Consider the following 24655-nt stretch of genomic DNA (forward strand, 5'->3'; position numbering starts at 1 on the left):
CATTTATTTTCTAAGTGAAATCCTAGACCTAAATAGGGGACAGTTGATGAAGCAAACCAGAATGTGATCCATATGCTGGGGTGGACAATGGGCGGAACATACACATTTAGACAGATCCAAACCATAAACCTGGAACTCAGCTAAACTTCAGAGGCTGTCACAAGATCTTAATGTTCAAGATTAGTTCAATTAATAATTAGCATTTTAAAACATTTCTAAAACACTCATTTCTTCAGTATGTTGTAATGTTCTTCTGATGAGAAGCTCGTTCTTTTCTCCTTAACTAATAGTTGGACCATTCTGCTGTTTGTGACACTGGGATTTCTGACCCTGCTGTTGATAGTGAGGGTCTCTCTGATACACACGATGGAATTGTGGGCAGAGGATGTAAAATTTTTTTTTCAATCGAGAGAATTAAATACAAAAAATGAAGAACCAACTGTTCTACAACTTGTTCCCTTGTGCAATGCCAATAAAACTAGTTCTTTATTTGATCGCATTTTTCCCCCTGAAGATTTTTGTGTCCTTCAGATCAAAATTTAAGCTCACTAGATAACAAAAGACTGTTGTGATAGTCATGGATGTTGTAACTAAGCAGAGCTCTGAAGAACTGGATTCTCTTCCTGCCAGTACATATAAGTATGTGGTTTAAATGCAAGACATTTCTATTAGATAGTAAGCAAGTAATTCAAACAGATACCCACTAACTGGGAATTTCTCATTGCATAGGTTCTTGGCCTGAGATGCTGTATTTTTATCTGCAGGACCATCAAACTCCCAGAAGTGTACCTGAAGAACTGCAATATGCAACGTGGTGTACCCTGAAAGATCAGAGCCCAGGCACATCAAAACACACACTTCAGATGGACAATTTTAACTTCAGTCTTTCTATGACACACTTCATCTGTAAAATTGAGTTAATTTTATGTTCTCATCTGCAAATATAAACTACCTGATCATCACAAAGGTCTCAGAGCACTCATAGCCATAGCAAAGTCCATGACTAAGCTACTATGCACAGAGGACACTTTTAACAGGAGGTGATCTGCGTTCTGAAGACCTTACAGATTGCGTTAGACAAAAACCATGCAGGTCACTCCAGAACTGACTGGCAAGCTTTCCCCGGTGAATGATTCCCCACAGTTTAGCATAAAGTAAGAAAGGAGGAGCCTAGATCTGTATGGGTAATTTGTATGGGAAAAGCAACTCTATAACACATGGCAGCTCTATGGTAACTGTATAAACATAGGGCTGAGGTATCTGAAGGAAAGATAAATAAAGTATCTGACTATACACAGATATTTTTAGCCCAAATTTCCAGTTTGAACATGTCAGGAAATTGAATTTCGTGCCCTATGACACTTACAGTGAACACTAACCTTTCGAGGCTTAAAGATAAACATCCATTTCAACCTCTAGCTGTAGGTCTGGGGACCCTAACTGATGTGCTCTAGACTGCACGCTGGTCTGGGGCAACAAGGCAGTCCTAAGGCAATGAAGAGCCTCAGTACCTGAAGGTAGAAGGATTGCATTCTGGTGGGTTGTCATTGATGTCCTCAATAATGATTGTGATCTCCATTTCGCTGGCATGACCACCCCAGTCCTCCACCCGGAGTATCACTGAAATGTTAGGATGGAGCTGCAGTGGTTGGGCATCTCGGTCGATTCTCCCAGTCACCTGCAGCACTCCAGTCGCTGGGCAGAAAGCAGCCAGAAGTTAGATGCTCACCATGGAGGGAATTAACAAACACTCGTTGTGTACATGCAAGGGAACAGGGTAGCACAACAGACAGGTAGCAGAATAAAAAGTATTGTGCAAATCATGGCTAGTTCAGTTATTTTCTTTTAAATTATACAAAACGGCTCTGAAAGTTCTGTGTAAGACTTCAATGAATAGATAGATACCCATTGCTCAAAAATACACCATAGGTGGCCTCAGCAGAGGGCTTGGAAAGCAGTTAGATTTCCCTTATGTTCTCAAAGAGCTAGTGCAAGTCAGAGTTGAGTGCACTCCCAGAGCATCAAGGACAATAAGCTGCTAATGCCTGTGCTGCCCTTGCTCTCTGGCTAGTAAGGCCGCTTCGCTTTCTACTGCAATCGTTCAAGCATCCTTCAGCAGCTCTAAATCTACTCGCACATCAACAGAGCTGCTCTTAGCTGTGACAGATTGTGTCAATTGCTCCGGTCAGCCATTCACTTAAATTTTTTTTTTCACTTCTGTTAGCCTCTGTTCGAAAAGAGAAGGTTTTTATGGCACAGCACAATACTATTCCCAGAGAACAAAGGAGGTAAGGGAATGTCTATATATCCTCTCCCTCTTGGAGTGTAATTGAGGGGGAGAGTGGCAACACCTGGCCAAAGGGCATAGGGAATCCAAAGCATTTAAGGATCATCCTGACCCCCCACAGCACTGTGTTGTGTGGCATCTCTTACAGCTGAGATAAGCAGTTCTAACGCAATAGCAAATGAGGAGCAAAGCAGTCACTGAATGCCAGCCCTGGAGCAAAATCCTCAGGACACTGGTGTATGAACCCCAGAAAGCACAAGTCCTATCTCGGACCAGCATGAGAAAGAGGACTCTTTTGGATCGCCTTGCCTGAGGAAAGTCATGAATTGAGCAATGAAGCTGAGGTGCAGATTTGCTGTGTACCTCAATGCCAGAGCAGGTTTTGGGCGGGAGAGAAGACATTATGGTCTAACTACGTGCAGCTGTTTCAAGAGCCCCAGAAGGGTCAGTGCAGTCCTCAGAGATTAAAAAGAAGGCAGCTAATCCTGCTTCCACCCAAGAGACCATCACTCTCCAGCCATAAGTCAATATTTGTCAAGAAGTCACCTTTGGCCTACTTTCTTCAAGATACGTTTCTGAATCTTGGTCAGCTGACCAAAGAATTTGACCCTAATAATGTACTGAGCATTTCCTATTGCTAGGCGTAGCCACAAAATAAAGTCAGTCAATTTAAACCTAAGGCAAAAACATTTTCTCCAAAGTAGCCACTCTCTTTTTTTGGGTGGCAGAAGGCACATTTTTGTTTGTCTTACATGGATTTATGGAGAAATATCTCTCAGAAGACTGGATGCTGTAGAAAAGTCTGCTGGGAGAGTCTTCATCATCAGGATCTTTAGCTGTTATATTGGCAACAATGGTGCCTGGGCTTTGCTCCTCTGGAATCCTGTAGATTCTTTGTTGTCTACAAGATAAAACAAAATTCAGCAAAGCATACATCTGTGTTTGCAAGGGGAGCTGACTACGGACTTAGCTGAGCAGCCAATTGTAGCAGCAGAGCCACGGCCACGCTGGGCTCAGAGATGGCTGTTTGCATGTCAGGGTAAATATCCCAGTGGCTGGTTCTGCCAGCTGGACGTGTAGCCATAGATGAAGTGGTATGTGGTCATAAAGCATGACACAGCCATGCAAAAAAGTGTCCTTCTCCTGCAGCTTTTTCACAGTAAAAACAATTTGACTTTCACAGAATCATGGAAGCTGAAGATGGAAGGGGCTGTTAAGTCATGCAGTCCATCTCCCTACATAGCCACCAGCTTGTAAAGACACTTGCTTTAATTCCTTCATTTTGCAAGAGAAAAACAAAAATAGAAGCAGTAATGTAATTAATCATCTTTGGAATGAATGCTGGAGGGTTTGGGGCACAAGAGTATTAGTAAAAAGCTGAGTTGCCCCTGCAGTAGGTGGAGGCAGGGAGGAGCACTCCTGTGGGTGCCCACCAGATGAACATGCTCCAATCTCCCAGCAACATCTGTCTGTCTGATTCATTTTACATAGAGAAAACGGTTCTTTACTGCTGCTCTTTGCTATGTCAGTGGTCTCAAAATTGCCCTGAATTAGTGAGTTTTATAGCTCAGATATAGTCTGGCCAGCAATTGTGCAGGATTGCTTACAATGGTTGCAGTTGTTTGTTCACATGGGTACTCAGATATGCAATTATGGTGCTTGAACCACATGCAAAAGCACGCATGGGCAAGCACACAAAAATTGTGCAAGGAATTTACAAAGGCTGATTTATACTACCAAAACACACAGAAACATCTCCTGCTTCTAGATATCAAAGGGAGTTGAAGGTGCTGAAGAATTCAGAAAAGCATTAGGAGTATGTTTCAAGACTGAATAATTTTTGCACATTTTAAACTTCCTATGCCACCACTTAGCTAATCAACTAGTCTATAGTTCCTGATATAGGAAAGCAGGAGCCCTTCGCTCTCCTCTGAAAATTGACATCATGGGGCACTTAGCAATTGGAGCAGAGAACTGCAGAGACAGAACAGAAGATCCCACGCATCCAGGTCTCCACTTGCAATTTTAAGAATGGTTAAGAAGACACAGTATCTATGACTGTTTTGTCATCTCATATGGAAAGAGGAAAGCACACAGGATAAAAATCACATAGGGTTTTCCCAGTAAAAACACCTAACTTACAGCCAGAAGCAAACAAGAAGTTAGTGAATGCTGTGGAGTCAGTGTATTTATTAAGTTTCTGTCTCACACTTGGCATTGGATCTTTTCCTTCCTTGTTCTCCTGTTGCTTCCAGAGTCACTTAGAAACAAAACAAATAGCAACAGATCTCCTTCACTGCTACCAAAAATGCCACCCCAAAATGCCTCTCTGATCACTGAGGAGTACAGGAGGGACAGCTTTAACTGGTTTTGGCTCAAAGTAGGGAACTCCCTATGCCCACAGGGACCACAACTCCCACCTCTCTGTGCACAGCAAACTCACCACAGAGCCCCCTCCACATCCCCTACCCCTACCTGCACCCTGCACAGGCTGTTGTCCTGTCCCCACCAGATGTCTCAGGAAGAAGCAGGACATTATCTAACACATCCTCGTAGCACCGAGTACCACCGAGTACTAGCACAGCTGGGGAGGAGCTGTGGGCCGCTTCCTACGCAGCTATGTCTGGACTGTGTCCTGTTGTCCATCTGTCTGCCACCTGCCAGTGGATTTTTACAGGATGGTTCAAGCAGACCTTTTAGACACTGCAGTATAATTGCGAAGGAAGCATATGTTTGTTTTCTTGTCTTCTCCTTTGTTTTCCTGACTCCACAAGTTTTCCATTGATTTTAACAGCCAGAATTTCAAAAGGCTGAATGCCAATGTAGTGTTGTGAACACCAAAACCAGATGTGCTTGCATATACTATGGAAACAATTAAAAAGACACTTTGAAACTCTGTTCTTGACAGCTTTGATCAGGAAAAAATAAAGATTTGCTAACTCATCGAGTTTCCCTGTCTCCCATCCCAGCACTAATTATTATAGTGTCAGAAAGTACATAGCCCCAGCATGCAGCCCACATTTTTGCAGGGGAGAGGCCATACATGTGTGTACTGAGGACAGATCATGAAAAGTAATTTAATCTAAAGTTCATTACAAACTGAGCTGCTCTTTTTGGTCTGTAGGATCTAAAAGGGAGAAGATTCAAATAAATACCAGGCCTTATTTGTGCCATGTGAGAACTGAGTCTTAGACCTTAGGTGTTACAGGTGCTCAAGTCACCGCAGCTTTCACTAATTTGAACAAATAGATAAATAATTAAAAGAGCTTCTTTAGCATTCCAGACATAAGGATAAATAAACAGAAATGGCAACATCTGGAGGAAATAATCAGTCTAGAACACAACGTGCAAATGTCGGCACTGGAAAGAGGATTCCTCTGGCTTGTAGCAGTAGAGTAATGTGGAGTGAGCTGTTAACCGTATTGATTATCGCAGACATAATGTTCAAGTATTAAATAAGTAGCAACAAAAAATCCATGTCTTTCTAATATTTCATTCTTTTGTTTCTTCAGATTCTCCACCACTTCACCCAGCAAGGTTCAGATCCTCAACCTCAGAGCAGGAGCCATGCATTGCTCTGGATCCACAAAGCACCCAGAAGATTGCTCCAGACAAGTGGCTGGAAATCTCTTGGCATGGCCCAGGCGCTACACTGTCTTCTCCTTCGCACAGATGGCAGGAGAGCAGCCACCATAAATATTCTCAGCAGGGACCTTGTGGAGCCTCAGGATCAGGAGACATAAAGAGAGTGACTTGAATCCAATCAGTGGCTTATGCAAGTGACAAAGATAAATCTACAACAGAATCAGATCGACTGTAGTAATTGTCGAGCTTCTGCTTCAGAAACAATCGTCCATCGTGCTTTCTACCACAAAACAGCCTGCTGGTGGCACATGTATATTCTTTCCCATTTTTCCAAATTTTCAACAACATTCCTGATTCCAACTAAAACTCCATTAGTATTCAAAAGCTATTTCTGACTTGTGTGTTATGACACAATTTCCTGCTTATGACACAGTAAGAGATGGAAATGTTTCAAATATCACCGGGATCATTTACAAGTGTAAGCGTCTGGGAAGAAGAGGAAGACAGATCAAAAGTGAGACCTTCTTATGTCTAGACATTTCTGCATGAATAAACATCATTATGGTGAAATGCACATCTGCATGAAGGGTAAAGTCTATATGATTGTGTTCACACAGGGTAAAATTCATCTCCCTGCCTGAACTTGTCCAAAGGTCTTTGCAGAGGTTTAACCTCTCTAAATGCTAACAAATACAACAAGCTTGTTTGGCTGCTCTTAGCATAAAGGCATAGCCTGGAAAACTTGAAACTATTATGAATATAAATAAGAATAAAAGAGGGAAATCAGGGCAAAGCTTTCCAGTAAAAGAACAGGAATCATAACAAAATGAAAATACTGGTTTTGGTAGTATTTTGTTGTTACATTTACTCGCCCTTATGTTACGCCCTCCCTTGGTGCCCAAGAAATAAAGCTGGGAAAACATCTAGATTTTGAGTACAATGGAAGTTTTTCACTCACGTGGTAAAGTAAGGTCTTTCATCATTGATGTTAATTATATTTATATTCACTGTTTTTGTTGAGTTGAGTCCGTCTGGATCTGTCACTGTTATATTTAAAAAGTAACTGTTAAATAAGAAAAGAAAACAAGAATCGTTCTTGGTTATGTAGGAAAACATTTCTCTGCCTACCATAAGCTAATAGACCATATGAATAAAATACATTCTCACCAATGTGGATCTTTCTCATAATCAAATACTTTTGTGGAAAAAATGGCCCCACTTTCCAAGACTAGGAATGGCACTGATTCAGGGAGCAGCGTATACTGAAATGAAGAGAGCAAGGAATTAGTTTTTCTATCTTTAAATATCTCTCCATTCATTCCTTGCCTTGTAGAACAGGCCAAGTTATAGTACAGCGTTTGCCTCAAACTTTGAGGCATAATGAAACATGCTGACATACAGATGCCAGCACAAGCCCTGATCATCTGAGCTGGAGCAGCTCAAACTTGGTCGTACGTGCCTTGCTTGCCAGCCAGTGGAGAGTCACAGACGCTGAACTACATTAAAGTCCACATTATTCTCTATCTCTGTGAACTCCAGGTCTGCAATGAGAATTTAATGTAGAGGCCAGCAAGGAGAGCCACAGCGCAGCAGGCAAAAATCAGCTTCGTGGTGGCAGCAGAGTACATGCACAAAGGAGGGGAGAGAGAAGAAGGGGTGAGGCTGGATTTGGGGGGCATAAGAGCTGCGGAGGAGGCAATGAAGTTCGACGGTCCAGATGATGGGAGAGGGCAAGGAGGGGACAGTGGACTTTCACGGCGTGCATGAGGGCGTGAGGCTGAAAGGTGTTCACAACTGCCCGATGTTAATGTGGCTGCTCAGTGGTGGGATGTAGCAGCAGCCGCTTTGTGCATTGCACGACACAAATGGGTACCACAGTAGTGCACGGGTGCGGGAGGAAGCTGAGCACCCTGGCACCCTACACAGTAGGCAGAAAGGCAGCACCATGATTCCCATGGCTGTTGGGTAGGTATCACACACCCGACATGTCCTCCCTGCTATCATCCACATGCCTCTGCCAGGCCATCACCAGTAAGCCCTCAAGGACATTTCCAGTGCTAATAATACCTATGAAGTCTGAAGTATGCAACATCAGAGGGTCATGCACCATACGAGTAATCTGCCAAATCCACTTAGAATATCTGTCAAAGGGATGCAACTGCTCTAGTGTTACTTTTGGGGAAAAAAAGGCAGGAGGTACAGAGAGCTGAGTGAAACAACTTGCCTCCTGCAGTGCTAGATTTAATTGAAATTGCTTTAAAAAAAACAGCAAGGTGATCACAATTCTTTTAACAATCTTTTGCCAGTTGATCTTTCTAAAATCCCTCTCTGGATTATTATTTTACCTGTTGCCCAGCATCTCTGTATTTGCAGCTTCTTATTATGCTTCGTCGGGGGTTGGAAGGCATGTGGAACTCACTGCCGTTGCTTTCAGGAACAAAGCAGAGCTAAACCCTCAGGCCTCTGCTTCCCTCCTCACCAGCTCAGGTTTGGTGGTTTGACTGGGCAAAGCCTGAGGACGGACATCAAGATAATTGCTCTCTTGAAAAATGCTACACATTGAAGTAGCATCCTCAGGTTCAGTTCTTGAACTTGCTGTCTTTTATAAAGCCAAAGCCAATGAAGCAAAGCTAGAAGACAATTCTTAGGTAAGTGCAGTTACTTTTCCCCTGTTTGCAAACAAACCTATCGCTTTCCAGAATTTTTTGTTGATACCAAGAGTACTTTCAGATCAGCTGAAAATTTTCCTAACTGAGGGTCACAGTTTGCCCTGGGATTGTCAAAAAGCTGAAATTCAATTGCCTTGTAAGCGATTTTCTTTTTGTCTCATTTAAAAGAATTTGCATTGCAATACAGAAGGTTAAAAATTCAATTTACTTTTAGTTACTGTCATCTACACGAAACATTTCGCAAGACATTTTTAAGAAAAAAAAGGGGCACAATTTCTACTGTATCTCTGATTAACTGTATCAAACCCTGCCTTCAATATGCTTTAATTTTGGAGGGCTGAGAACTCAAAATACAATTTGTGTCCAAACACTGAGACTGAGTTTTCTCAGTTTATTATTGAAAACACTTCTTTTTTCCTGACTAAACCTTTTCCTGTGTTCCTGATAAGGAAGGAAGCTGTTGAAAGATGCTGGCAATTAGCATTTCAGATACAGTGGATTATATCATCTCTGGGTTATTTTCTTTAATATAACTTACTTTGAGTTCAGCGTTTTCAGGATCAGCTGCATCAACTTGGTAAATGCGTTCCATGCGTGTTCCTTCCAAGACATAGATCGTTACAGCTGCAAGGATATAAGAGTACTCAGTGTTAATTGGGTAAGAATAAAGGACACGACAGCAAACATACTGATACACTGAAGCTGTCCGGACCTATTACTGCCTGCTGTGTCTTATCTCTTCAGAAGTGTAATTCCAAAATCATCACAGGAAGAATGCAAATACTCAAAAAATAAAAAGAAACCAATCGCATGTCTGTAAACAGACAAACATCACTGTGAGTTGCAATATGAATTGTGCCTTCAGGAGAAAGACTGATCTTTACATGCGGCTTATCTTGAGCTGCTCATAGGGTATGGAATAAAATGATGCATTTGGGCTACACCTGTGTCTTTCTTTACTATGCAGATGGGGAGAACATATCCCTGTGCTAGGTCCTCATCACCATCCCCTCCCTCTCCACCCCCTGCTCCCTGCCAGGAGAGCTCCGAGCCTTTCCTCTTAATTTCTGCTTTTGCTTTACACCTGCGAGGTAAATAAATAGTGGATGGTCTGCGCTGACTTAAATTTTTGCATTATTAAGGGGGCTAATTCAGTGCAAGGTGTACTGGTTTCCATGTTGGGAATTCTCACAGCTGGGCCCATCCCGTACTGGACCACTGGCAAGAGACTGAGCTCTCCTTGGATATGGTGATTAACAGAACAACAGATCTTTAGATCACATTATTTGCTTTATGCCCTTTTGTGTCTGCTGGACCTGCTGTTTCTGGACTATTAATTTCCACTGTGACCCCTGCTGACTGCTGTTTCTCATCAGAGCAGTGGGAATCCCAGAGCAGCATAATGAGTTGTTCCCAGAGGACAACAATATGAATATAAAGTTTAATGAGAGGGAGATGCTTTTTCATAACCAGCGAATGCGCAATTAGTGTCTAATTGTAGCTGGTACTGTTAACTAAAGCCACACAGTTAGACAGATCAGACATCTGTGCTCACCAATTTATGGCAGCTCTAGCTGAGAGTTAAGCTGATGCAGTTATTTGTAACAAGCTCCCACGTAGAGTGTGTTTCATGCTGTGCCGATCCCCTGAAGTGTCACATTTAATTATTATTAGATTCCAGCAGCACCCATGATATGCAAGACACCAGCTATACTCAGAAGATGACACAGCCTCTTCCCTAGGGGAAGCTAATTTGCTTTACAAACTAAGCATTGTATGGAAGCAGGAAAGTCAACATGCTTCGGAGGCATCAGTGAAGCGGGATGAATTTGAGCGGGCCTGGGCTGGACCCGTCCCGGCAGACAAGCCCTGGCCTCTGCGGCAGGCAGAGGTCAGGGCTGCAGCCAGGCCGCACAGCTGACCGTTCCACGGGCTGCGAGTCACAGCCTGCGTAGCCCTGCTGCGAGTCCACATCTGGGCGGGTCAGCAGCCAGCTCTGCGTACCTACCACAAACAGCTTCACAGTTTGATATTTTCAGACAGAAAAAAAAAAATTAATATTGAATCATTGAACGCTCTTCTGTACAGTGCTGTTAGAATATCAAGACTTCAAACAGGCTCTCAGTACCTCATGAAATAATAAGAGCATATTTTTTGCTCACTACCTGAACTGTTCTGTCTGTGTGTGAACACATAATAAATACATCACTATATTCTGTCACCTCATGGTACAGTTTTTCCATGTTCCTCTTATTAGTAAATAAACAAGATAAGATTGCTCGGAGAGTAAGGCAATTCTTTCCTGTCCTTTTTATTGAGACCGTTGTCACTCGTATTAGGTACTGCATGGCATGCAAAGCCTGCACTGATGACAGTGGGGTCCAGACACTCCAGACTTATTCCTAAGGCTGTTGCATACTCCTCCCTGTTGTACCTTTGCCCGTGTCTGAAAGTAAACCTGGTTAACAGCATCTGTCCCACGCAGGACACAGAACTCTGCCTATTTCTATTTGCATCACCAGAGATCACAATCTCTGAGATCTTACTCTTCAAACTGATTTTCCACTTAATTTCTCATGTGCAGGTGCAAAGGCAACATACAGGTGTAAAACATTGGCAGAGCAATGATTTTATCATTATCCCTCAGAAATGCTTTCACATGCACAATATACACTTATTTAAATTTATCTTGCTTCTCCAAATCAGTCCAGGTTTCAACAAATTACTGAAACATGTACCCATACTCAATGGTTATATCCCCACCAAACTTCAAGTTTCTAATACATACCTCTAGGTAGGTATCCATCTCATCAAAAAAAAGAACACATATATTTATTGGTATAAAAACTTCTTCATTTTCTTTTAATTCTTCAGGTGTTTCAAAATGGTTAAATCATTTTTGGTCAAAACTTCAAGAAAACTAGAAGAGCATTTCTAGAGATGATGCTTACTAAATATTTGTGTAAAATAAAGCTCTGATAAAGGCAGTTTTCTGTTCCTCCCTTATTTCCCTAAAGGAAAATGCTTAGACCACTTCAGCTACAGGCACTGTATGCAGCTATAGGTTTTTTTTTTCATCTGATGTAATCTTTTCAAGTATTGTCCTTTTCAAATACCACCATTATCTTACTTTGAATTGCCATATTTCCTCGAAATACAGGATGTTCATTTTTATCTGTTATTCGGACAGTCAGTATGTTAACATCAGTTCTCCCCATTGTATCTTCAACAAAAATCTGTAAATCAAAGCTCTTTGGCATAGTTTCATAATCTAGGACAGGGTTTCCAGTGGTAACAACCTGAAAAGATAAAAATGTTATTAGCACATCATGCAAGAGATATAAGTTATATGAGTGAATACATATAAGTCTATATGAGTGAATACAAGTGAAGGGACATTTTCCATCAGTAAGCAGTGAATATTTTAGATCATCTACTTGCTGGCACATTACTTGTCAGAGGCAGAAAAGTGAGAAAAACAGAGTAGAAAGAACAAAACATTGTAGCTTCATGGAGCAACTCAAGGAGCTCTTGTGTAAGGGACAGTTTGAGGAGGAGAAAGCCTGGAAGGAGCTATCGTGCCCCATAAGCAATGCTTTGCCTTCAAGGCCAGGACTACATCTTGCAGGTACTTGCTTGTGCCAGGTCCTCACCTTTCCTGACCCACGTCCAGGAGCAGTCGAGGTGTGATGAGACTGAAAACTGGGAGGAAGCCCTGCAGGACACAAGGGCAGCTTTGCTGTTTCTGTGAGCCAGGGTCACGAGGGCAAAGACCTTTTACTTGCAATAAGGAGTGAGGGGCAGGAGACTGTATAGCCTAGCAGGTACCAGCCCCTTCACTGTATAAGCTGTGTCTGGGAGAAGACTTGCAGGAAAACAAAGAGAGGTGGAAACTGCACAAGCACACTGTATGAGAGAGGGACCAGAGCTGTTTGGTGAAAATGTCAAACTAATTAAAAAATAACATAGGCCTTAAGTTTTGTAACTTAAGGTAACGCAAACGTTTGCTCTGGTATTTTTTTTAAAGACTTCCAGCTCTGCACACCACCTCTTAACATGGAAGACGTACAAGCACAAGACTGACTTTCCATGAAAAAACATTAAATACATTCATTTGGGATTTAGGATGAGTCCAGAGCAACAGCAGGATGCTGAAAGTTGTATGCTACGATATTCACTGCTGAAACTAATAAAGAAACAAGAACTTTCCTTTCTTGGACAAGAAAGGAAAGGTCACTTAAATTAACTTTGTAGCTAAAAAACTCTGAAGTTTGAATACCAGTAGCAGGGGTGCTATGGAACATGTGAAGGAGAAGAATTGGGGCTCACAGGTGTGTGTGACGAGGACCATGTCAGTGCAGTTATACTACTGCAGAGTGGAGGAGCCTGGAGAGGGTGCAGGAGAACACATCCTTAATTTTAGGTGAGATGCCATGGCCAGAGGACAAATGTAGAAGTGATGTCAGCACAATTAGAAGACAGAGGCCAAAATAGAGCCAATTAACAAAGACAGTTGGAGGAGAGTGATCAGGGGCACAAATGTTTTATGCCTTCTGGTGTGTGAAAAAGCTGCTCTCTGGAACCTTGTGGATTTATTTGTTACAATGCTGCAGGAGAAAGCAACTGTGTCCTGGATGGTGCCTTCCCCACCTATATTGTGCAAATAGAAGTTTCCCATAAAAGTGATGCTAGCTCAGAAAAAACATCCTACAAAAGCTTGTAACACCAATGGGAAGGTTGCTCTCCAAAATGAATGTTTGCTGGAAATCTAAATACAGTAAATGGATGCAATGAATTCAGAATGAGAAACTGTCCAATTCTAAGCAGAAATGATGTGCTCTGGGGATCACCCCTCCAGTTCACAGCCAAATATTTTCATTGGTGTTGTAACTACAGGCAGACTGCCTAAATACATATCTTCCACCCTTTTTTATAGAGACCTTGCCAGTGAAGATGTGAATCTACATGGTCTCTTTCTATGTTGCTTTTGAGGACAGCTTGCCACTGGTGTAGGCTGTGAGCCACAGTTCACCTCTGCTCCAGGCAGAATCAATCCTTACTGATAAAAGCAGCACTGCACACACTTGCAGCAGCTGCAGACTTCGTGAAAGGGAATCTAGAGTCACACCGTAACTGTCTACCCCTCATTCCACCTGAGAATCTCACCGCTCCCTGCTCCACCCCCAGGAGGCAGAGGGAGCATCACTAACAGCCTCAAGGCAGCTTTGGGCAGCAGTACATTGTCATGAATTCAGCACATCATGGGACTCTTCAAACATGAGTAAAGTGAGGAGGTATGGGCAGGGCTCACATGTCAGTAACTGTGACTTGCTCGGAAATCCCAAAACATAGCAAGAAACGTGATATTGCCTAGGCTTGCTGCAACAGGAGTAAATGTGCTTCAGAAACACAGAAAAGCCTGTGCTAACAGGTACTTAGCTAATCTGAAAACTCCATAATTCATACATGAAATACTGCCTCTTTCCATATCTTATCAAAGATTTAATGGCAGTAAGTAGAGCTGAGGTATCTCATCTTGGATCACATCACTTTTGCAAAATATTGTACCAATCTGCTACAACATAGCATAAATAATTAAAAGTAGCAATGCTCATCAAATAAGTTAACTAAGGACACTCATGAGGACACTCATCTTTGCCTTATGAGTGGGGTATGTTCACTCAGCTGCTAGTTTCCAGAATTCATATGTAGCTTGCTTTATGATTTTGTCATGAGTGATACTCCCTGACCCAGCCTCTTTGTTCTAGTCCCTCGAGTGAGTGAGGAAACCCTGAAAACAGCAACAGTTTGGGCAAGACACACTAAGCCCTCACAGACCATCCTGGTAATGGAGCTGTGTTGGGAAATGGATAAACTGACACTTTGGAAGAAGCAGTCTCCAGCCTGTACTTTTCTTGGCCATTCGTTTTTACCTTTGTGTCACTCTGCACTTGTGCTAGAACAAGAAGTTCTTCATCATCCCTGCCATGAAAAAAAACAAGGAAAACACTTTTTCCTCCAGATTAATTTCTCAGTCCCACTCAACAAGCAGCAACGTAAAATGGTTGTGCTGCACAGTATAGAGATGACATGGGACAGGAACAAGCAGGTATAAAAAAGGGCTATGTTTTGCAGCAGAAAGGATAGCTTTAATTCAAAATGACAAAATACAGCCTAGGAAGGGAGTCCCACATTATGAATTCTCTGTCAGAAAAGCCAGCTTAAGGGATGTATCCATTTCCATCTGCCTGTTACATCCCCTCAGATGAGCCAGTTTGTGCAGCCACATCCTATGCTTCTCAGGTGAAAGAGGGCTTTTTTGAAATTTTTTTTTAGACCATTTCACTGATCTGGCTGGGGAGCAGCTAAAGAACCAGCAGAGCTGGCACAGCTGAGCTCTGTGCTCTGAGAGGAGGTGGGAGGGAGCATGGGAACACGAGCAGCTCCCCCAGGCAGGTCAGGTCAATAAGCCACAACCACCTGGCATCACTCTTACATTCCCCAAATTTTCTCCCAGAAAAAGTAGCAAAGAGGATGAGAGAAAAGCCCTTGTCTCAGTTCTGTGAAAATCTGAACTTCCTTGGAAACACCCAGAAAAACATATGCAAATTAACTTTTTAAGTCTCTACTCAGTGCCTATCCATATTTTTTAAAGACACTCTTCAGTGTCACTGTTCAGGCTCAGACATATAAGTGAGTTACAATGGGATGACAAGTTATCATGCATCTGAACACTCATTGCCAGTGACAAATGTGAGCTAATACTTGCTAATTTATGCAGCAATGAAAATTAGTGTGAAGTAATAGAAATTGCTTTGCATTTGCCATGGGACAAGAACACGTAATAGATAGAAATAGATCACAGATGTGTGAAGTGTGATAACTTCTTACCTCAAGATAACTTCCTCGTGTGTCACAGCCTTCGTTCAGAATTAAATATGACTTTGATCTGACTCAGCTTACGTCATTTTGGAAGTGAGTCAAATTCATTTTAGTTCTAGGTGAGAATAGCCAAACAGTAGCTGCATGAGGTTTAACTAAGCCACTTTAAATTCACAGTGACTTCATATAAATTAAGATGAGAAACTACAGACAAATCCTCAAAACAGAAGCAGGTCCTATATGTCCTTCTTCACCTCTTATTTTTCAAAAATCACATTTTTTCTATCACAGAATAAATGGAATTTTTGTGATAGGAGGTTTTTGCCAAGATGCAATTAAAAATTATAATCAATACTGCTATTCATTTGTCATATCTATTACAGCGTGTCCAAATACTACCACATTTGCAACTCTTTTCTGATTAAAAGATGAGTCACTGTGCACTGTCAGCGCTCAGTAATCCAGGAAACATCAGCCTACATGACTGAACATTGCTCAAGCTAAATGTAAAACTCACACTGAATTCGACATCTCCTTTTCGTTCAATACCAAAAGCCTCTGTAAGTGGATTTGAATTTACTATGGTAGGAAGTATTGCAACACCTTCAGAAGACATTGGAGAAACCGTTACGTTAAAGGTATAAACTGAAACACCGGCTGCTGCATTCTCTTCGACAGTGCTTGTTGCAGGTAAGCCCTTAAGCAACTGGGTTCTTCTTCCTGCAAGATGAAAATGAATGTAAAATTACTTCTGGGAATCTTAGGCTAGCAGGAGCACACAGCTTGTGCCAAGAGCTGCCATTAATGAGCACAAAATGGCCTGATTCTCTTCTTGCTTACGAACAGTGGCATTGCACAGTAGTAAATCCAGTACTAATGGCAAAAGAATCAATCTTTTCTCTAATTCAGTACTATACTGTTGTCGTCTGGAGTGGCTGATCTTAAAGTACTATTGTTACTGCATCACTTGACTTCATATATGCCTTTATATAGAAGCAAAGAAACCAAACACATTTCTATTATTTCATTTCATCCCTGTGCTAATTGCTGCCTCCGTGCACTAATCACATCAAAAAGCACCTTGAATCACACAGACCTGGATGTTAAAGAAGGAAATTTTTTTGTGAATTATGCCATCTGCAGCACCCTTTTCTTCCATTTTCCCGCTTCTTTCTCTTTCTAGCATAGCTATGTGTACGTCTGGCTCGTCAGTAGTGGGAGTTAGTAACAACTTTGGGGTGTGGTGCTGTTGTGTCTTGGCCTTTGAGCGTGGAAGAGTAACCTCTATTCCTTGGAGGGGGTGTAGGGCCCCCAAAAGCACCCTGAAGCAGCGTGGTGTGTGTGGTATCTAAGTCTCATGTGAGCTCCTTGTTACTCAGTCAGGCCTCTGGACTCCGCAACACAAAATCTGTGCTTGCTCTGCTGTTTCACTTGTGGATTTTGTTACTTTAACAAAGGCCTGTAGTGCTTTATCTCATGAAGAGTGTTAGAAAACATAAATCACGACATCCCTAAACTGGCAATGTACCTCAACATGAGACTATGTCAGGACTGAATGTTGCTTGGGGGGGCTTTGCTGGCTTGTCCAAAACACTTGCCAAGAAAGCTTGGCTGTGTTTAGTAAAACTTCCTACATACTGTGTGCCAAGACAGAGGCAGGCACTGCTCACTCAAGGGCCTGGCCAGGCTGTTCATACACCCGCAGTCTTTAACTCCATGCAGTCTTTATTTTTGCTGGGCAGCTGCAAAGTAAAAAGCTGCTATGGGAAATAGTCTGAGGCCATTAGGGCTGCAGCACATTTCTGCTTGGATGCTCTGGCTCAGCCTGGAGCTTGGGAATGTAATGCCAAGGGGAAATCTGCTGCTTGGCAACACCTCTGCACTGTGGGAGAGAAGCATCTCCCTTTGCCCCTTCCAATGTGGCTGGGAAAGGGTGGCACACATCAGCTACGAAAGAGGCACTCTAATTGCCATTCCTCCAATGCCATCTGGAGGGGGAGAGTTCAGCTCCAATGCTTTCCAATGACATTAGAAGAAGCCTTGGTGACTTTTGCCCAACTAGCCAAAATCTTGTTTCCCTGCAGCCCTTGCAAAATTTTGCAGCATTTCAGGGATAGACCACTATGGCCTGTGTGTGATAGACATTACTCCTATTACTGGCCTCTCAAGTAACTGTTCCTCATAGGATCAGAGAAGACTTAGGATCCCAGTGCCTTTGCTACATGAGAAGGAAAACTAAGAGTAGCAGATGAGTTCACAAGACAAAGCATGGAGTCCCATGGACCCCTTCTTCCCACATCCCGCCCCAAGAGGCACTTGATCTTGCGAGGTTTCCTGGAGCACCTCTTAGAGCAGCATGACTCCATCAGACACCTCCAGTTCTTCCTCTTGCAGCCTGCAAGACTCACTGCATTGAGGGGAGGAGAAGCAGGGCGCACGGGGGATGTTGTTCATGGAACAAGCCATACTAGGCTGTGGTGAGAGAGTTCACCTCTGGGAAGACCTCTTCTGAGCACAGGGCCTCACTGCTAAGAGGCAGAGCTGAGACACTTCCCTGGAGCCTCTCCACAATTGCATGGAGGTTCCCATGATCCCACATTACAGATACAGCAGGTCCATGGGTCACTGATCTGGCTGGGATTACCCTGGCATTTATGAAAAAAAAAAGGCCTTGGAGATGCTCTGCAGGTGGGTGAGGTACAGTGTGGGATGTGGGAGACTGTTAGGTGGGAACCACCTGTAAGTTAATCTAAACAGGTCACACTGACACTCAGCTAAGACTGAGTTCGGCTGGGCCATTACTGATTTATGTCAGTGGAAGCAGGACCCAGTGAAGCACTGAGGTTTTATCAATATTCTTCAAGACTCTGGAAAACACCAACAAAAATTGCCCATGCAAATGAGACTGAGCTGAGAGGGGCTTCCCAGGATACATTTCCATAAGTGGAGATGAACTTTGAATGTAATCTCCTGTGAACAGTACCTGATGAAACCAGTTCTCTCAGCAAGCCACAGTTCATTAATGGAAACCATTCATAAAATCAATGAAATCATTTATATCATTTACAAATGTCGAAAGAAAAGAGCTGCTATTTTTATATTATCTCAAAAGATTTCATTAGCTGTTTATTCAAGATTTGTCTTCCTAAATCACAAATTCTTGCTTCTTGCTCTTTATTTTTAACTGAATTTTTCAGAACTGCATCTAAACAGCTTCTTCTTCTAATTGATTTTACAAAAGCCATCTCTCCATATTCACAAGTCCTTGCTTACCTCCTTACTTTGGAGAACAAAACATGCCTGAAGCAATTTAATACATTATTTATCAGAATTACCCACGCCAAACACTGACAAATGCTGAGTCCAAGACAAAGCAATCATGAGTCTGGCTTTGAGAAGTATATGCACATTTAAGTCTTATCTGTTTGTGATTTGTTAATCTTTACAGTGTGCTTGAGTCACGCCTTCCAGTTTTTCTCTCTCCATAACCATGCAGGTTAGAAGAACACTATTCTTCAAGGAGCGCTGAGATCCACATGCAGTGTCCTGATGTCCCGCTGAGATCCACATGCAGTGTCCTGATGTCCCCTCTTTTGGGGACATCATGGAAAACCACCAAATACTGGCAGGTTCCTGAGGGCTGGCAGAACTCTTTCTGTTCCTTGAGAGCAAAGAGACCATACCTGAGCAGCTAGCTTGCTACAAGCAGAACTAAGTGCTCCATGTAGCCCCACAGACTGCAGTTGAAAGATCTGCTTTAAGTTGCTAACGTGCACATATTTGTATTGGCAATTCTCCCATGTTTTTACACTGGGCAAAGATACTGATATCGCCCTATGAATAGTCTCCACAAGTGTTTTTCTGTTTGGTCCTGGTTCGTTGCTTGTTTTATTTCAACAACTAGAAATGTTACAAAGGAAAGGGAAAGGAAAAGGAAAGGGAAGGGAAGGGAAGGGAAGGGAAGGGAAGGGAAGGGAAGGGAAGGGAAGGGAAGGGAAGGGAAGGGAAGGGAAGGGAAGGGAAGGGAAGGGAAGGGAAGGGAAGGGAAGGGAATATTTCAGTTGGAAGGGACCTACAATGATCATCTAGTCCAATTCAGTACTGACCAAAAGTTACAGCATGTTATTAAGGGCATTGTCCAACCTGCTAAACACTGACAGGTTTGGGACATCCACCACCTCTCTAGGAAGCCTGTTCCAGTGTCTGAACACCCTCTCAGTAAAGAAGTGCTTCCTAATGTCCACTCTAAACCTCCCCTGGTGCAGCTTTGAACAATTCCCACATGTCCTATCACTGGACACCAGGGAGAAGAGCTCAGCACCTTCCTCTCCACTTTCACTCCTCAGGAAGCTGTAGAAAGCAATGAGGTCGCCCTTCATCCTCCTTTTCTCCAAACTAGCCACTCCTCATAGGACATTCCTTCCAGCGCTTTCACCAGCTTTGTTGCTCTCCTCAAGGACCTTCACATCCTTCTCAAATTGTGTGGCCCAGAACTGCACACAGTACTTGAGGTGAGGCCACACCAATGCTGAATACAGTGGGATCATCACCTCTTTTGACTGGCTGGTTATACTGTGTTTGATGCACCCCAGGATGCAGTTTGTCCTCATGTCTACCAGGACACACTGCTGACTCCTGTTGAGCCTGCTGTTGACCAGCAGCCCCAGATCCCTTTCTTCAGGGCTGCTCTCCAGCCACTCCTCTCCCAATTTATATTTGTGCCTGACCTTACTCCATCCTAGGTGCAGAATCCAGCATTTGGAATTGTTACATTTCATCCCATTAATCACAGCCCAATGCTCCAATCTATCTAGATCCTTCTGCAAGGCATCTTGTCCCTCAAGAGAGTCAATAGCACCTCCCAGTTTGGTATCATCAGCAAACTTGCTAATGGTGCATTCAACTGCTGCATCCAGATTGTTGATTAATATATGTCGAACAGAACTGGCACTAGAATTGAACCCTGAGGAACACCACTGGTTATGGGTCACCAGCCAGATGTAGCCCCATTCACTACAACCCTGTGAGCTCTGTCCTTCCGCAGGTTCTTCATCCAGTGCACTGCGTACCTGCTCATTCCACAGCTGGACAGCTTGTCCTGAAGGATGCTGTGAGGGACAGTATCAAAAGCCTTACTAAAATCCAGAAAAACTACATCCACTGCCTTCCCTTCATCCACTAGGCAGAAAGGAGAATACTAGAGTGTTAATACAAAATATCGTTTCTTGGTGAACTGACCTCCTTTCCCACTCCAACACTGTCATACCAAGCAGTGGCTATTGCACGCTGAACTGCCTCATCCAGCAAAGTTTCTTAGCAAGAAGTCATATTCTCTTCTTCATTATAGTGCTGTAACCACAGAGCTCAGTCTATTTCAGTAGGAAAATAATTGTTACTTGATTTTTTCCATCCGTGTCTGATCCCTAAATATGTGTTATAAAGCTCCCGAGAGAAAGTATAACAGCCAACAGTGTTCTAATTTTAGCAACGTAATGAAATCATGTTCTTACCAGTCACTACTCCCAGCAAACTGAGAAGAAGGAACATGCTCTTCATCGTCTTTACGACCCTGTCCTTCGTGTTCCCAGGATATAAAGTGAAGGAAGATCACTGTATGTTTTCCCTAGTTTACATCAGCTCCACCTAAATTCTTCCTCTTTGTCATGTTGTGGAGTGAGAAACAAAACAAAGGACCGTGTCTCTAAGGGAGTTTCTAAACACCGTCAGTTTGTTTGCTTGTCAGAGAACTGCTGCTTGCTGACACTCCATCCACAGGCCTGGGCCACACTTGAGAAAACAATCATTAATAGTCCTTTCACTGCAATCATCTTATTTATTGAAGCATTATGAAAAGAATCTAGTATGTTCTAAATCTGGAAATCCTGCTTTCATGGCTCTGGCAAATGAGGTGATCGCTTCACACACCAGGATCGATACTCATGCTTTCTTACTTAAGTCAATAACCTGAAGTTTTCTCATTTCTCTGGGTATCAGAGAATTACTCAGACCACACACACTGCATAGCTGGAGGTGAAACTGCAGCATACGTACATGAGGAAGTTAGTTTTGCTGTAGTTGTGTCAGGAACAGCATGGACCACTACACAAAGTGCACTGGCTCCTTTAGATGATGCATTTAGCCAGATAGCCGACAATACACCCATGCAACTTTTTTTTTTTTTTTTTTTTTTGTAATCTAAGGGCAGCCCCAGCATGTTTTTCTGGAGCACTGATGTGTGACACTAATACTGGAACTGGGTGCAATATAGGTGCATCAGCATCAACTCGGAATAATTTAGGTTGGAAGGGACTTCTGGAGGTCATTTAGTTTGGAAGGGACTTCTGGAGGTCATCTAGTCAAACACCCTGCTCAAAGCAGGCTTAATTAGATTAGGTTGCTCAGGGATTCGTCTAGTTGATTCTCAAACACCTCCACACAAACTTAGCAGCTCTGCAAAGAGGTAGAATTTAGATTCAGGTTTAACACAGCTCTGGGGAAACCACACTGATTTGTGAGCTAAGCTAGCATCTCTAGATGGTTCTGCAGGACACTCTGTGGCTGTCCCAGTGAAAGCTGACAGTAGTTCAGAAAGCTCTGTCCTGTGCTCCTGCGTTTTGTGTAGTATGAGCACGTTAACTGCACATGCTGAACATGAACAGCTAGTTTAACGCTGGGGTGGGCATTGCCATTGCTTGGTGCATGAGCACCTTAAATGTGCCGTGGAGGATTCTGCTGATGTATTAAACTGGAAAAGATGCATCAGTAAAACATACTGATTGGAACTGAGCCATACCTACATATCTGATACTGGTTTGAGGAATCATAAGATACATTCATTTGATGGTTGATCTGCATCTATTTTAAAGTGTTTCCAGGGCCTTCCCAAGTCCAGATGCAGCCTGGGTTTAAAGCGAACATGACCACACCATATCATCTGGAAGCACACGCTACATCAGCCTGTAGTACTGAGGAAGGTAATCTTCCATTGCCCCAGGAAATGTGTGCCTAGACCATGTTAGTAAAAAAATATATGGAAAAGCTCACCCTCAAATGACCTAGTTATGCTGATAAGATATTAATGTAAATGTATTTATATTGGCAAAAAGTCTAGCCTATCCCTTTACCTACCAGGTCATTGCCCACCCCTTCAGATGCATTTCCTGGGCCCACAAAGAAGCTTTTGATCTGACTGGACATCTTACAAAGATGAGGTCTGTGTGCAGACATGAACCAGGCTTGTACAATATGCTTGTGATCTTTTACTAATTATTAGATTGTCACTGTAAAAATGCTGCTAGCTTTTTTCCCGCCTTTTAGTTGCAATATATAAACTATTCCATTATACTGCTGTTTCTTTTAATCTTGAAAGAACTATAGAAACTTCTGGCTAAGTTTTAAAGTATCCAGTCTTTCAGATACATGTTTAAATTTGTTTAATATGTAGCTTGAGTGATAGGACTGTTTCCATCCTATGCTCTGAATAGCCAAGCCTTCTCCAGAACTCAGAAGTCATAATTTTTGTCCTTTATTTCCTTTCCCTTGCTTCTTAGGCTGGGGTTTTTGGGGCTGGGTTTTGGTGTGGGCTTTTTTTTCCCTATAAATACATTTTTCAGCTTCTTTATTTTGTCTTCCCTTCATCTGAGAACCTACACAAATCTACTTTTGGCGAGAGTTCAGCGTACATACACATAAATCAGACTTTCCTCTACACATCTTGTGATAGAGACACCATAGAGGGTTATGGGAGACATGGATGACAAAGGCATCTGGAATACAGACCGATGCACTTGAAATGCCACCCTTTCCCCAGTTTCACCTGGAAGTGCAATAGGTAATTGTTTCAGGTGCTATGTGAATACCCATGGAGTAGTTAATTTCTGTTTTCTCTCCAAATATGTCTCCAGGGCTTTCAGGTAGTCCCTGATAAGCCTCATGGTTCAAGCATGTTGTGAGAAGAGTCTGTAGAGGTGACCAGGAAGGCAGGGGGAGAGCCAAGTGAGTGCAGAAAAAAGGGCAGCTCACATGGGTGGAGCAAGTGTGAGCAGAAAGGGCTCTGGGTCCTTCTTCCTTCAGTCACTGCTGGCATCTTTCAGTACCTCTCTTGCATCCCTCTTTTCTTATATTCCTCTACAAAGTGGATTTCTGTGGTTCTCTGATTGATCCCGAGGTTGTGATAAGGCAAAAAAGCAGCCAGAGTTAAGAGAGCCCTGAACAGGCTGAAAATCAAGTACAAATAAGTATATGCATATCATCAAATACAGAGCTCGTTAGGAACAGATGAGTTAGGGAAATGTGAGCAAGGCAGAAGTTCCCTGATGCGGCTGGCTGCAGTAGCTCTGCTGCTGCAGGAAGGTCAGGAATGAGATTCCTGGGAATTTAAAGCAGCTAGATGAAAAGAGGTCAAGGCAGCACAAGCAAGAATGCAACCAGGGAGTTTGCAGGCAAAGTAGAGGGAAGAAACATTAACTGGAGCAAATTAAAAGGTCAAAGAACAAACCAGGGTTTTAATCATTCCTCGATTTTCAAGATTATTTGAAACCTGGGCATTTTAGAGCAGTGCATAAAAAAATGTACTTCTGAAAAAATGTCTTCTGGATTACCAGGTAAGGTGGAGAATGTGAGGAAGATGCTACATCTTTCAGGAAATTAAAGAATCTTGGTTCCAGGGGAAAGATCAACAGATCAGAGTGTGAGAGACTACACCAGTCTTAGGTTGGGATGCAGACAGAAAGAACATGGGAAGTGAGGGATATGTGGTGGGACAGAGCAGAACTTGATGTGCAAGCTACCAATTGCCTGTCCTCAGGAAAGTGAGAGATTTTAACAGAGAACAGCTTTGGAGAAGTAGTCTACTTTCATAACAAAATGTGCAGGTTTAAGACATTAATCTTTTTTCCATGTGTTTAATTCTCAATTGACTCCCAGTCTGTCAACAGGAAAGAAATGTTCTCTCACTTTTCAAACGCATTGGAGGTTCAAGACATAATTTTCCCATTAATGGCTATTTCAGCCAGAGTAGTGGCTCTCATCTGCTTAGCCAACTCACAGGAAAGGAGACGTTTTGATCTTATTGTGGTAATTACTCACTAAAAATTGAGCAGCCTAAGGAGAATTTTCACGCACCTGATCCAACCTCAGTTCAAGAGTATTTATTGTTATTACTTGAATTAAATTACCTCGACTGTCAGGTTTTATTTTCATTGCCTTTCTCTTTAAACAGTACAGCTTCTCC

The 24655-nt window shown here is 42.6% G+C and overlaps 1 protein-coding gene across 1 annotated transcript in view; it reads right to left on the reverse strand.

Moving 5' to 3' along the window:
- Window positions 1-21030, reverse strand: part of CDHR3 (cadherin related family member 3) — a gene marked incomplete at its 5' end in the record, with an annotated part of 42320 nt that extends 21290 nt beyond the window's left edge. The window contains 8 exons of the mRNA XM_063327057.1: window positions 1512-1695; window positions 3040-3188; window positions 6831-6935; window positions 7040-7134; window positions 9080-9165; window positions 11672-11840; window positions 15941-16143; window positions 20934-21030. Coding sequence (XP_063183127.1) covers window positions 1512-1695; window positions 3040-3188; window positions 6831-6935; window positions 7040-7134; window positions 9080-9165; window positions 11672-11840; window positions 15941-16143; window positions 20934-21030 — 1088 coding nt within the window. The remainder of the gene's footprint in view (window positions 1-1511; window positions 1696-3039; window positions 3189-6830; window positions 6936-7039; window positions 7135-9079; window positions 9166-11671; window positions 11841-15940; window positions 16144-20933) is intronic.
- Window positions 21031-24655: the final 3625 nt, after the last annotated feature.

The sequence above is a fragment of the Chroicocephalus ridibundus genome, chromosome 1, assembly GCF_963924245.1.
Source record: "Chroicocephalus ridibundus chromosome 1, bChrRid1.1, whole genome shotgun sequence".
Lineage (NCBI taxonomy): Eukaryota > Metazoa > Chordata > Aves > Charadriiformes > Laridae > Chroicocephalus > Chroicocephalus ridibundus.